General features: G+C 54.2%; 1 protein-coding gene across 2 annotated transcripts in view; it reads left to right on the top strand.

Moving 5' to 3' along the window:
- The window catches only part of LOC138488902 (sodium channel protein type 2 subunit alpha-like), a 1,546,115-nt gene that overhangs the window by 818,042 nt on the left and 712,778 nt on the right, over positions 1-15,295 (top strand). For both annotated transcript variants that reach the window (XM_069616296.1, XM_069616295.1), the window contains exons 6-7: positions 11,007-11,098; positions 12,139-12,411. In XM_069616296.1, coding sequence (XP_069472397.1) covers positions 11,007-11,098; positions 12,139-12,411 — 365 coding nt within the window. The remainder of the gene's footprint in view (positions 1-11,006; positions 11,099-12,138; positions 12,412-15,295) is intronic.

Below are 15,295 nucleotides of genomic sequence, written 5' to 3'. Positions count from 1 at the left end.
GGTGTGTTGTGTGGCGGTGCTGGGGATGGGTTGGGTGACATGGCACTGTCCTCATGTTGCATTTTGCAAGTGGGTATTCATTTTAGCTGCATGAATGTGTTTTTTCACGAAACTGCATTGGTGGTGTCTGTGTAGGTAGGGATGCACACATTGTAACACTTCCAGGTGAACAATCTCAGGCTGATATGGTTTTGACGGTTGATTCTCCAGACATTCAGGATCAGTGTCAGGTTGAGTCATCATTGATTGTAAGATGGTATGTGCCAGGGCAGTGTGCACTCCACAGGGGTGTGATTTCTATGTGAAGTAATTAGCCACTAGCTGTGTACGGGCTGCCTCCCCCCGTGCCCTTTCCCCTCCCATGCGCAGCGGGCGTGCATGTGGTTGGGGACGTGGGGGCACCACCATGTCCACGGCCAGGCCCCGGCGTGTTGCAACGTTGTGCAGGACACATGCTGCCACTATGATCCTGCACACTACTGGGGGAGCGTATAACAGCTGCCCGCCAGAACGGTCAAGGGAGCGAAAGCGTGACTTAAGCACTCCGAATGTGCGCTCCACTATGCCCCGGGTTGCAATGTGGGCTGTGTTATATCATACCTCGGGTGGCGTGGTGGGGTTCCGAATTGGCGTCATCATGTGGGGGCTGAGAGGGTAGGCACTGTCCCCTGTGGAGGTGGTGATGGGTATCATTGGTAGGGTTGTGACCTTGCTCAGTATCTGACATGCATGCATGTGCAGTGGCATTCATACTCACCAAGCAGCCATGTATCGCCATGCCGCCCAGCTTCTAGGTCCCGGCTTAGGGTGGACATTCGGGAAATGAAGCTGTCGTGGGTGGACCCGGGATAGTTGGCATATACTGAGGCGATAATTCCCTTGGCATTACATACTACCTGCACGTTGATGGAATACCAGTGCTTGCGGTTCCTATAGATGTGCTGAGATGCCCTGGGGGGACGTAGAGCCACATGCGTGCAGTCGATGGCACCTAGCACTTTGGGGAATCGTGCCACACCGTAAAAATCCAGGACGGCAGCATGCCTTTCTGCAGGTGTTCTGGGCAGGTATATGTGCCTGCAGACTGATGGGCGTGCAGTGATGATGTTCAAGACCTGGTGTAGGCAGCGTGACTGCGTGGCCTGTGACACCCCACCCACTATGGAACTTGTCCGCTGAAATGATCCAGTGGCTAAGAAGTGCAGTACATTGAGGACCTTCTCCAGGGGGCTGAGTGCTTGGGAGCACAAGGTGGGGGATGTGAGGTCATCCTCCCACTCACTCACCAGGTCCAGTATTATGTGTGGTGGAAACCTGTACCTCCCATACACCTGGTCATCAGGCATCCCGAAAAGGCTGGTTCTGGGTGTGAAAATTCTGGCCCTGACTATCCTCCTCCTCCTCCTTTGGTAGCCCACGGCCACTGCTGCTAGGAACGGTATATTCATCCTGGCGTCTGAGCTTGTTAGTTTTTTGCGCGCAAATTTATGCGTCGCGGGTCGACATATGCCTGCTTCCTACTGGCGTACGTGTTTCTTTGCGCGTGTTGTAGGCGAGCGTGTGAAACTTCCCACGCACCCCTGAAATCCAGTACCCAGGCCAATAGCGTGTGGAAATTTCCGCGCACCCCGGAATACATGTGCGCTGATGTACTTGCGTGTGTAAGTGCCCGCGCATCCCTAAAATACACGTACATAGGCCAATCGCGTGTACGCGCACTTTTGTCCAATTACACGCGATGACACTCTGACGTGCAGTCTTTCCACGTGTGCTCCAGCATCACATGCTATGAGGGAAACACCCGTGCGGGTCACGTCACAGACGCGCTTACGCGCTGAGGGCCTTTGGTCCAATAGAATCGCGTATGCGTGCTGACGGGCTTACGCGCTGAGGGCCTTTGGTCCAATAGAATCGCGTATGCGTGCTGACGCGCTTACGCGCTAAGGGCCTTTCCTCGAATTTCACGCTGACGTGCAGGATTTTCACGTGCCAAATCACTCCGTATCAAGCTGGCCACGCGAAAACACACAGAAGACCACGCTCCTGCCCAGAAGGCCGAATTACTGCCCCCCAGTGCCCCGAGCAGCCTCCCACGTGCCATCTGCTGCTGAATGCCTGCCTGCCTGCTGCCACCGTGCCCTGCCATTTGGTGCCTGCACATCAGCCATCTGCAGGGGTCCAGTTGCTGTGTCCGCCACTGCTGGAACAGAAGACTCCCAACTAGGATAACATTGCTCCACAGCCCAGCCCCAGGACCCAGTTGCCCACCCACTCCTGCCTCTGGGGTTGCCATGTCGGGCATTTCAACATCTGGCACGAGTGGCAACCCCAGGCCAGAGGGGCAGAGGGGCACCAGCTTCACTGCCACCGAAGTTGGTGTCCTGGTGGAGCATGTCCTGGGGCAGTATGATGCCCTCTTTGGATCTTCCCGCGCCAGCAAGGAAGGACGGGAGAGGATCTGGGCCGACTGTGTGGTTGCCATCAACGCGGAGGGGGTGGCAACGCGCGACGTCCAGAATATCAAGAAGCGCTGGGAGGACTTGAGGTCCAGGACCCTCGTGAAGGCCCGGCGCCTCGTGGAGGGGGGCCGGGGCCGCATGAGTTCCATCCAGATGAGGGTCCTGGAACGCATACGCCCAGCGCTCCACACCCAGATCCTTGAGAGGGAGACCCGTCTGGAGTTGAGCGGTAAGTGGCCAAGCATTGCTGGGTGAGACAGGGCATGTTGCAGTGTGCTGGTTGTCTGATACTTGCCTGTATGTGTGACATAGGCCATGTATGCATGTATGTGTGCGGGGACATCATGGTAATGCATGTGCGACCAGTGATGTGTGAACCACATGGTTGTTGCATGTGTTTAAATGCGACATGGGGAGCCCTATGCAGATTTTACACATGAGAGCATGCCAGTCTCTGTTCCTGGGCATGGGTGGGGGTGAGGGATGGGTGCTGATGCCAGGTACATGTATGGTAGCCATGTCTGTGTGCCTGACCTGCGTGTCTGTGACTTGTGAATGCCATGGATGCATGCCACATGTGTGTGACAATGCACAGATTCACTGATGCAGCCTAGTTATCCTTGTATCCGCTGTGTTTGGGGTGTATGAGGCCAGATTGATGTGACTGAGGTGAAGTGTGTGCATGTGATAAACATGACCCATGATGCATGTGAGTTCCATATCATTGTATGTTTCAAGAGTCCATTGGACATGTATGGAAATGTCCATGGCATGCACCATGCCTGTTACTGTGTGTGTTTTGCCTGGACTGACCCATGTGTTGTGGAGGGACATGATGGAAGTGTACTTTGACAGTGGTACTCATCTGCTATTGCTTCCTGTCTAGGGGACCATTGTACAGTACCCTGATGCTTGTGATCTATCTCTCCCTCTTCGCAGCGGCTACTGAAGAAGAGGGCAGAGACGGCGCTGAGGAGCAAGGCGGCGGGGATGCCCACACGGCTGCAGCGGAAGGGGTGGGTGAGCCCCCACAGGGGCCTGCTACGGCGGAAGACGGTGAGGAGCCATCCAGGTTGGTGGTTTCCACAGAGGAGGAAGAGGCCGTCACTGAGGCACACATTGGGCCTGGTGGGGGCATCCCTGCTGGTGCAAGTGGTGCAGTCCAGGGGCAGGGGCAGGAGGCAGCACAGGTCCCTGTGGAGGGGCCTGTGCATGTCGCTGTCCCTGACCCTGTGAGTGCACCACCATGCACCAGCAGGGTTGCCCCGTCCCAGGCCCGTCCGCAGGTAGAGGGGATGTCCATGTCACCTGACTCCCCTCCACCTGTGGACGAGGGGACCCGTGGCCATATGGAGAAGGTCCTGATTGGGGTCGCGATGTGCGCGGGTGCAATTCGTGATGACGTGCGTGCTTCCCAGGAGGAGCACGCACGTCATCACGAAGAGCACCGTGCCGACGTGGCCCAATTGGGATCTTCCATGTTTGGGGGTTTCCTGCATGTGTCGGCCAATCTGGCGGCCCTCTCCTCCTCTGTGGAGGCTATAAGCCGGTCGTTCTCCTCGCCGTCTTTCAGCCCAGATGCCACCAGGGCCCCCTGTGGACCTGCCCTGACCAATGCACCAAACTTGGTGGGGATCCCATCCCTGCCACCGTCGGGAGTCGGAGGTCTAGCAGGGGTGGACACCACAGCAACTGTACCCCAGCAGATGGAGGATGTGCCGGCATCTTCAGGCAGGGCACGTGCACGACGGCGCCGGTGGATTCCATCAGCCTGGATGCCGTTGTGCTGGCAGAGGCAGTTGCGTCGGAGGCAGCAGCAGAGTCAACGTGGGAGGCATCATGGCTCGGGGCCATCAACATCGGAGGGGCAGGCATCGGCCGGAGGGCAGGAGGACACAGGACGGGAAGTGTCTTCCGTGTGGCTGCGGTTGGGCGAGCAGATAGGTGCGGAGCGGCGGCGGGCGTAAGAGGCGCGACTCACGATGGTCAGGGCGGAGAACTCCATGCAGAGGGCCCTGAGGCGGGCCGAGTGCCTCGAGGCAATCCGCAGGGGGTTGGAGGAGCAGATGGCGTCGTCCCTGCGGACCCTCGGGGCCATGGAACAGGACCGCCTCCGGGACATAGACGAGGAGTTTGATGATGCCCTGGCCCGGAACACCACGGAGTGAGCCGCTGGACTTGCCCGCCGCCTTTGTATATAGTTCTTTAGTTTTAGGTTTCCTTTGTTTCTTCTTATGATTTGGAGTCGACGGACACTGCTCCACTTTTTGTATATAGTTGCATTTTAGTTAGGGTTTTTTGTAGGTTTCCTTTGTTCAGTTGGGCTCATGGACCCTTGGATGTTTTGTACATAGTTCTTCATTGGATTGTTTTTTTTTTATTTTTTATTTATTCACCATGGAGCAATGGTCTTTGCATTTATTTTTCTCTCTCGGATTGATTTTTTTTTTAATGTGACTTTGGACAACATTTTTTTGGATTTGGATTTGTAGTTTTGATTTTTTTGGACGGACATGCAGCTTATCTTTTTTTCATTGCCATTGTAGTTTGTTTCTTTTCATTTGCATTCAATTTTTTTTAATACAATTTTGTTTTCATACTTCACTGTGTGGTATCATCTCATTGGTTTCATGCATGTCATGTTGGGTGTTTTCCCATTCAATTGCAACCATTGTGTGTGACGGACAAGGGTTCATTTGCTTTATGAACATTGGGGGTGTAACATGTAATTTCCATTTCCATGTGGGTGAATGGGTTACTTGGTAGGGCCTTTTGGCTGTGGAGGCTGACCATAACGCACATGATTGGGGATTGTGAGGACCTGGGTGCAGGGGGACATGAGTGGGGGCCTGGTGGAGGGTGCCCTGCACTGCTGGGGGGCGGCGTGGTGGGAGACATGAGTGGGGGCCTGGTGGAGGGTGCCCCTGGATGCTGGGGGGTGCAGGGGGACATGAGTGGGGGCCTGGTGGAGGGTGCCCCTGCACTGCTGAGGGGTGGGGGTGAAGGGGGACATGAGTGGGGGCCTGGTGGAGGGTGCCCCTGCACTGCTGAGGGGTGGGGGTGGTGGGAGACATGAGTTGGACATGAGTGGGGGCCTGGTGGGGGCTGCCCATGGTGGCTGGTAGGTGGGGGTGGGTGGGAGACATGAGTGGGGGCCTGGTGGGGGCTGCCCATGGTGGCTGGGGGGTGGGGGTGGGTGGGAGACATGAGTGAGGGCCTGGTGGGGGCTGCCCATGGTGGCTGGGGGGTGGGGGTGGTGGGAGACATGGGTGGGGGCCTGGTGGAGGGTGCCCCGCACTGCTGGGGGTGTGGGGGTGGTGGGAGACATAAATGGGGGCCTGGTGGAGGCTGCCCATGGTGGCTGGGGGGTGGGGGTGATAGGGGACATGAGTGGGGGCCTGGTGGGGGCTGCCCATGGTGGCTGGGGGGGGGTGGGTGGGTGGGAGACATGAGTGGGGGCCTGCCCATGGTGGCTGGTGGGTGGGGGTGATGGGAGACATGAGTGGGGGCCTGGTGGAGGCTGCCCATGGTGGCTGGGGGGTGGGGGTGGGTGGGAGACATGAGTGGGAGCCTGGTGGGGGCTGCCCATGGTGGCTGGGGGGTGGGGGTGATAGGGAACTTGAGTGGGGGCCTGGTGGAGGCTGCCCATGGTGGCTGTTGGGTGGGGGTGGTGGGAGACATGAGTGGGGGCCTGGTGGAGGCTGCCCCTGCACTGCTGGGGTGTGGGGGTGATAGGGGACATGGGTGGGAGCCTGGTGGGGGCTGCCCATGGTGGCTGGGGGGTGGGGGTGGTGGGAGACATGAGTGGGGGCCTGGTGGAGGCTGCCCCTGGATGCTGGGGGGTGGGGGTGCAGGGGGACATGAGTGGGGGCCTGGTGGGGAATGCCCATGGTGGCTGGGGGTGGGGGTGGTGGGAGACATGAGTGGGGGCCTGGTAGAGGCTGCCCCTGCACTGCTGGGGGGTGGGGGTGATAGAGGGACATGAGTGGGGGCCTGGTGGGGGATGCCCATGGTGGCTGGGGGGTGGGGGGGCAGGGGGACATGAGTGGGGGCCTGGTGGAGGGTGCCCCTGCACTGCTGAGGGGTGGGGGTGGTGGGAGACATGAGTTGGACATGAGTGGGGGCCTGGTGGGGGCTGCCCATGGTGGCTGGGGGGTGGGGGTGGGTGGGAGACATGAGTGGGGGCCTGGTGGGGGCTGCCCATGGTGGCTGGGGGATGGGGGTGGGTGGGAGACATGAGTGGGGGCCTGGTGGGGGCTGCCCATGGTGGCTGGGGGGTGGGGGTGGTGGGAGACATGGGTGGGGGCCTGGTGGAGGGTGCCCCACACTGCTGGGGGGGGTGGGGGGGTGGGAGACATGAGTGGGGGCCTGGTGGAGGATGCCCATGGTGGCTGGGGGGTGGGGGTGATAGGGGACATGAGTGGGGGCCTGGTGGGGGCTGCCCATGGTGGCTGAGGGGGGTGGGTGGGTGGGTGGGAGACATGAGTGGGGGCCTGGTGGGGGCTGCCCATGGTGGCTGGGGGGTGGGGGTGATAGGGGACATGAGTGGGGGCCTGGTGGGGGCTGCCCATGGTGGCTGGGGGGTGGGGGTGGGTGGAAGACATGAGTGGGGGCCTGGTGGGGGCTGCCCATGGTGGCTGGGGGGTGGGAGACATGAGTGGGGGCCTGGTGGGGGCTGCCCATGGTGGCTGGGGGGTGGGGGTGGTGGGAGACATGGGTGGGGGCCTGGTGGAGGGTGCCCCACACTGCTGGGGGGGTGGGGGGGTGGGAGACATGAGTGGGGGCCTGGTGGAGGCTGCCCATGGTGGCTGGGGGTTGGGGGTGGGTGGGAGACATGAGTGGGGGCCTGGTGGGTGCTGCCCATTGTGGCTGGGGGGTGGGGGTGATAGGGGACATGAGTGGGGGCCTGGTGGAGGCTGTCCATGGTGGCTGGGGGGTGGGGGTGGTGGGAGACATGAGTGGGGGCCTGGTGGAGGCTGCCCCTGCACTGCTGGGGGGTGGGGGTGATAGGGGACATGGGTGGGAGCCTGGTGGGGGCTGCCCATGGTGGCTGGGGGGTGGGGGTGGTGGGAGACATGAGTGGGGGCCTGGTGGAGGCTGCCCCTGGATGCTGGGGGGTGGGGGTGCAGGGGGACATGAGTTGGACATGAGTGGGGGCCTGGTGGGGGCTGGCCATGGTGGCTGGGGGGTGGGGGTGATAGGGGACATGAGTGGGGGCCTGGTTGAGGGTGCCCCACACTGCTGGGGGGGTGGGGGTGGTTTGAGACATGAGTGGGGGCCTGGTGGAGGCTGCCCCTGGATGCTGGGGGGTGGGGGTGCAGGGGGACATGAGTGGGGGCCTGGTGGGGGATGCCCATGGTGGCTGGGGGGTGGGGGTGCAGGGGGACATGAGTGGGGGCCTGGTGGAGGGTGCCCCTGCACTGCTGAGGGGTGGGGGTGGTGGGAGACATGAGTTGGACATGGTTGGGGCCTCTTGGAGGGTGCCCTGCACTGCTGGGGGGTGGGGGTGCAGGGGGCCATGAGTGGGGGCCTGGTGGAGGGTGCCCCTGGATGGTGGGGGTGATAGGGGACATGAGTGGGGGCCTGGTGGGGGCTGCCCATGGTGGCTGGGGGGGTGGGTGGGAGACATGAGTGGGGGTCTGGTGGGGGCTGGCCATGGTGGCTGGGGATGGGGGTGATAGGGGACATGAGTGGGGGCCTGGTGGGGGCTGGCCATGGTGGCTGGGCGGTGGGGGTGATAGGGGACATGAGTGGGGGCCTGGTGGAGGCTGCCCCTGGATGCTGGGGGGTGAGGGTGGTGGGAGACATGAGTGGGGGCCTGGTGGAGGCTGCCCCTGCACTGCTGGGGGGTAGGGGTCCAGGGGGACATGAGTTGGACATGAGTGGGGGCCTGGTGGAGGGTGCCCCACACTGCTGGGGGGTGGGGGTGCTGGGTGACATGAGCAGGTGTGCAGGGTATTTCCCTGTGGTGTCGGCTGCCTGCAGGGGCCGTGGAGGGTGTACAGGGAATACCTGGGAGCACACAGCCAAATCGCGTGTAGAATTTCCCGTGTACCCCTGAAATACACGTACCCAGCCAAATCGCGTGTGGAAATTCCCGCGCACGTACCCGGCCAAATCGCGTGTGGGACTTCCCGCGCACTCCTGAGATCCACGTACCCAGCCAAGTCGCGTGTGGAAATTCCCGCGCACGTACCCGGCCAAATCGCGTGTGGAAATTCCCACGCACGTACCCGGCCAAATCGCGTGTGCAACTTCCTGCGCACCCCTGAAATCCACGTACCTTCCAAATCGCGTGTGAGACTTCCCGCGCACCCCTGAGATCCGCGTACCCAGCCAAATCGCGTGTGCAACTTCCCGCGCACCCCTGAAATCCACGTACGCTGCCAAATCGCGTGTGGGACTTCCCGCGCACCCCTGAGATCCACGTACCGAGCCAAATCGCTTGTGGAAATTCCCGCGCACGTACCCGGCCAAATCGCGTGTGCAACTTCCCACGCACCCCTGAAATCCACGTACCCGGCCAAATCGCGTGTGGGACTTCCCGCGCACCCCTGAGATCCACGTACCCAGCCAAATCGCGTGTGGAAATTCCCGTGCACGTACCCGGCCAAATCACGTGTGGAACTTCGCGCGCACCCCTGAAATCCACGTACCCTGCCAAATCGCGTGTGAGACTTCCCGCGCACCCCTGAGATCCACATACCCAGCAAAGTCGCGTGTGGAAATTCCCGCGCACGTACACGGCCAAATCGCGTGTGGAACTTCCTGCGCACCCCTGAAATCCACGTACCCTGCCAAATCGCGTGTGAGACTTCCCGCGCACCCCTGAGATCCACATACCCAGCCAAGTCGCGTGTGGAAATTCCCGCGCACGTACCCGGCCAAATCGCGTGTGGAACTTCCCGCGCACCCCTGAAATCCACGTACCCTGCCAAATCACGTGTGAAAGTTCCCACGCACCCCGCAATACACGCACACGTTATTTTTCAGTCAGCGGATGTCCGTGTTTGTGGGTACCCCTTTGCACGTCATTTGTCCTGGAGGGCCACAGTATAGGACATTCATCATAGCTGTATATAGGTGCTATTTGTTGGCGCACCTTTTGGCGCACATTTATTACAGGCGCAGAGACGCTACCGCCTTCTTTCTTGTGGCGGTCGTGTTTGTGCCTGTGCGCTGGTTTGACCGTGCGCTTTTTTGCCCTATTCGATTCCATGAATACGTGTTGTAGGTGAGCGTGTGGGCGTTCCGCGCACTTGCACCCTGTACTTACCCCGTGACACCCACATTTTGGCAAGTTGTTCCCCATTCCGAGTGTTACGCCCCGTGTTCCGCCTACTTTTGTTGTGTGAGCCACGCTATGTGCGATTTTCGCTGTGGCCTGTGCGATTTTCGCTGTGACCTGGCGCACGCCGTTAGATGGCCTGTGCGCCAACGTGCGCCGCACACTTTTTTAGCGCACATCCGATGGTTTTCTCGCGCACGCCCTTCCATGAATCGATGTGCGCTGCTTTTCGTGCGATTTTCGCACTTGCACTGCGATTTTCGCTATTCCACTGCGAATCGCACGTTTTTGGCCACTTGCGCCGCGCTAATTATTCCATGAATCGGCCTGTAAATCACTTACTGATGAAATGCCCTGCTTTAAACAATGTACACATGATGCACTTTAAAGAGTTTGCCCAGAGACCTGATTTTATTGATGTAGATAATTTGTGGCAGTGGATTTTAAGCGGTAACTGTATGTCACTGACAGTCGCTGCAATGCTATTTTTGACTCCGTTGAAACTTATTTAGCATATTTTAGGGGGGGAGTTATTTATTTATTGTGGACAGAATTAATGTGAAGTGCTCATTTTGTATCTTTGTCTAATCATTTTTTTTCCTTCGCTTGTTTTGTAAAAGGTTGATGTTTTATTAGCCAAATAGAACAAAAAAAAAATAATAATAATCCACACCCAAGTTATTGCGTGAGGTGAAGCCAAGGGCTATACATGAGGGCAGTGTCATTATACAAAGCATTAAGGATGCCTCCTGAGGTCTATAAAGCTATTAGCACTTGGAGCTGTGCGATTAAAAAAGAACGCGTTTTCATTAAGGGGAGGAAATTGGCACACACAACTTGTAATTCATAATGGTGATTTAATGAAAACAGAACTAGCAACAACAAACTTTACCCATTTTGTGTTTCATTGCTGTTTGTTAATTTAGGGAATTGAACTGTTCATGCTCCTGCCTGCCTTAACACGGCTGGCGACCTTCTATGCTGCTTGTCAAGCTGCTGCTAAAGTAAGAATGTTTGGAATGAGGTCTATAGCAGACAGTGCAGACTGCGTTCTCTGCATTGGCTTAGAGGAGGTCTATAATGGAGTGCAGATGCTATTATGGTTAAAGGAAAAGTGTCATTGCGATGAATGGTGTTCTACTCCCTGTATTACTTGAATATTTTGTAACCATCACCCTTTGGTCTTGACACCTGATCAAAAGTAGTTAAAGTCACTCTCTGTGTTCAGAATTCTGAATAATTGTGGTTTAATTCTACAGGTATGTAACAGAATTTGTAAACCTAGGCAATGTTTCAGCTCTTCGAACTTTCAGAGTGTTGAGAGCTTTGAAAACTATTTCCGTAATTCCAGGTAAGACGGAGTCATTGGTGAGAGGTGGTGGGTCTATGTTGTGTGTCCAGCTGTTTTCCTGTGCTCTGTCTTTGTGTCTATGTATCGAATTGCCTGTTACATACATAATGTTTTTACAGAGTTTGTGGACCAGGGCAATGTGACACCGTCAAGAACATTCAGGGTCAGGTGAGAGCCAGGTTAAACACGCACACTGACCTTCAACCAGTGAAGGGCTACTAACGTCTGAATGCGGAAGTAGAAGTGCACGCTGATGCATTTCCTGTTGTCCTCAAAGATTAACTAGCCTTGCATGAAACAGCACCATTTTCATCCTCTCTTATGGCTCTTGGTTTTGGATGTTGTCATTTTTTGCACCCTCTGCATATCATGCTCATGAGCGAGTGGGGCTCCAGGGGTTCTGGACAGTTTGAAACCATATTATAACAAGTGAGGAGTAACAAAGCACAGGGTGCAGACGATCAGGTCGCTTGCCATTGACATTATGCAAATCCAGTTAAGGTATGTCGCCCTAGCCTCCAGAAGGTCGACCGCGACCATCAAAATGGCTTTTTACATCGAATCTGCAATCATGTTTGATTTTCATTCACCATTTAAGAGGATGACTAAGTGCAACAGCATGAGTTGAATAACAATTTGGGATCCACTTTACTATAACACCCAAGTATGTAAGAAAAAAAGTATAATTTAAAAAACGTACCTTTCTGTGTGACCATTGCGGAAAGTTGTGCCTTACTAACAGTGCACATGTATAGATAGCAATGCATGGGCAATCGGCAGGAGAAGAACGCGAAAGCAAAGCATTGACGTCATTGCGGCCTTGCGCAGAAAGCATGAAGCAGTGTCTTGCCTTTTCCCTCAAGATGGCTGTCCCGAGTGTATGGCATCCATTTAAATTACTTTACGTGCAGATCAACCGACTGAGTTGACAATGGCAAAAACATTTAACAATGCCGCTGCATGACGATTTGCATAGAGCTGTGTTACCTGTTGAATAAGCATGATGTAATTATGTGTGAATGTCTGCATTCTCTTTTCAGGCCTGAAGACTATCGTGGGAGCCTTGATTCAGTCGGTGAAGAAGCTCTCCGATGTCATGATTCTGACGGTCTTTTGTCTCAGTGTATTTGCCCTAATAGGGCTGCAGCTGTTCATGGGCAACCTGAGGAATAAATGTCTCCAATGGCCCCCTGACCCCTCCGCCTATGAAATATACGTGACTTCCTTCGTTAACAGCACGGCTCACGAAAACGGGACATTTTACAACAGGACCATGCACATATTTAACTGGAACGAGTATGCAAGTAACACAAGTGAGTACTTTCCACATCTCCAATACAGTTAAATGCTAACAATGCAAAAATCCTATGCAAAACTCCACATTCAGTGAAAAAGTGGGCATACAAAAACATATTTACATTCATTCATGTAATATGTACTAGCGTTTCTACCATGCATTTAAATAAAATTGAATACTGAAATTATTGTCAAGGAGTGGTGCCCCATTCCACCCAAAGCCCTGGCCAGTAGATTCCAGTATGGGGTGGATTTCATGGACTATAAACTTCATCAGTGCCCATGTTGTTTGTAAAAGAGTTACCTGGGGCATGAGTGCTGTTGTCTTGTAAAAGAGTCGTTGGTGCGCGGGTTATCGCTAATTGCTAGTCTTGGTAACACCTCCTCTTCATAGGCTTAGTTTATATTTTCTGTACAAGAACAAAGTGTTTCCAAGAAACAAGAGATGCAGGTTCTCATGGTGTCTAGTTATCAGCTAAGTGGCAACGGTGGTGATGGCAACCTTAATTTGTGATGGTTATGCTTTGGGCTTGTTATCAGCGAGGTTCACATCTCCGGGAGCAGACAGATCATTCTTATCTGTGTGTCCGGTGATAGCCTGTGATAGCCTGTGGTAGCCACGTTGATTTGACTACACACATTACATGGGACCCTTGCTGTATCACGTTTGTGAAATCCTATATGTGGATGGTTCATGAACTGCTGAGAGGCAGTAAACCATCTCCCCTGCAAGCATATACAGCTCACCACTCCATGTAATGTATTGAAGCAAATTGTGGTTATGGTAGCATGTTTTTTTGTGAGTTACTCGTCCTTTGGTACAATTCAGAGTACTTTCATCTTATTAACCTACAGCTCAGGGATTTTTAATGTATTTATTTAGGTATGTATTGTTTGCTTATTAGGCACTTGTACAATAAGAATATACTGTTTTAAAGTGCCCACAGGGCAAGGAGGGAGGAAGAGTGGGAAATATATTACATAACAACACACTATTTAAGAGCAGAGGGGGAAGAGGGAGGGGGACAAACCTGCTATGCCTTGTGAGTATTTAGAATGTGCAAGTACAGAAAGGAAGAGGGAAGAGTGGGTAAGTACTGGGGAGTCTGAGTCCAAGTGCTAGGAATGTAGAGTGCTACACAGCATGAGCCGCGGGAGGTGTAAGTACAAGTCTCCAGAGCGAAGGGTGTGCAGATGCAAAGCACTGTGGACTGACAGGAGCTGGGGAGAATTGGTGTGGGAGGTCAAGGCCCTGAAGACGCATAACGGCCAAGGACACTGATTCAGTAACTGTGGAATTAGCAGAGGAGAGAAGGAGGAAAGGAGGAGGAAAAGAGGAAAGTCTTAAGGAGCTTCCGGAATTTGAGAAGGTCCTGCTCAAGGTGCAGGGAGAAGGGGAGGCTATTCCAAAGGAGGGAGCCTGCAGAGTAAACCGAGCAACCCCCTGCCCTCTGTTTAACAAACAGATATACACACAAAGAGAGCACATCTCCGGTGATGGCAACCATCACAAATGAAGGTTGCCATCACCACCGTTGCCACTTAGCTGATAACTAGACACCATGAGAACCTGCATCTCTTGTTTCTTGGAAACACTTTGTTCTTGTACAGAAAATATAAACTAAGCCTATGAAGAGGAGGTGTTACCAAGACTAGCAATTAGCGATAACCCGCGCACCAACGACTCTTTTACAAGACAACAGCACTCATGCCCCAGGTAACTCTTTTACAAACAACATGGGCACTGATGAAGTTTATAGTCCATGAAATCCACCCCATACTGGAATCTACTGGCCAGGGCTTTGGGTGGAATGGGGCACCACTCCTTGACAATAATTTCAGTATTCAATTTTATTTAAATGCATGGTAGAAACGCTCGTACATATGGTGCCAGAGGAGCAAAGTGGTCTAGAGGGAGAGTATTTATTGAGATAAAGTTGAAGATAATGTGGTCCCTGGGCCCAGACAGCCTTGTGGATGATGCAGAGGGATATGAATTTAATCCGTGCAGCAACCAGGAGAGAGTGAAGACTTTTGAGTGCATGAGAGATGCAGCCCCTGGGCTTAAGGCCAAGGATACCTCTTGTTTCCCTATTCTGGATAAGCTGGAGGGGTTGCAGAGTGGAAGAAGGAAGATTCAAGAGGAGACTATTACAGTAGTCAAGTCCAGAGAGAACCTGTAAGGATATTTGGCGTGTTACAGCACAGAGTACAGCACTACTACACAAGTAGCAAACAGCACAGAGTACAGCACTACTACACAGGTAGCAAACAGCACAGAGTACAGCACTACTACACAGGTAGCAAACAGCACAGAGTACAGTACTACTGCACAGGTAGCAATTTTTTTTTGCAGCACCACCACAAGGGTGCGGTGCATTGCTATATGTGTTACCAGATTAACAAGAAAAGACAGGCTATTCAGTCAAAAACGATTTTAACATATAAGATGCAAATCTATTTTTACAGTTAAAAGCACACGTGCTCATTTAAAAATGCACACTATTTTTCACCTGAAATGCCTATGGTGCGAGAGACACATTTGAAAATAACAACTAACATAACTTATAACTAACCTGACTAATGAAACATAATCCACTAATAAAAATGTGTCTCCACTGCAGAATTAGGCCTATTCTGAAAGTGAACTTTTAAACGCACATCCATTTTTTTTTTCTGTTCTCTCTGCTGCCCTGTCCACATAACTACAGGAAGCAAATGGGCTCGAAAGAACAGGAAATCAGTTGGTTACAAAGTATTACTATAAAAATGAGCCATTGTGTAGAGAAGGAGGAGATGGCGTGATTAATTCTGATTGGAGCAGCGTCATAGCAAGTATCATGCTAGAGGGAGTGATCAGGCTTTTGCTGGGGGGAGTTTGAGGAAGAAGAAAGGCAGTCA

The sequence above is a fragment of the Ambystoma mexicanum genome, chromosome 9, assembly GCF_040938575.1.
Source record: "Ambystoma mexicanum isolate Mex_15411 chromosome 9, UKY_AmexF1_1, whole genome shotgun sequence".
In the NCBI taxonomy this organism is placed as follows: Eukaryota; Metazoa; Chordata; class Amphibia; order Caudata; family Ambystomatidae; genus Ambystoma; species Ambystoma mexicanum.
Note: the sequence above shows the minus strand (reverse complement) of the source record. Positions and strands in the feature narration are given on the sequence as shown.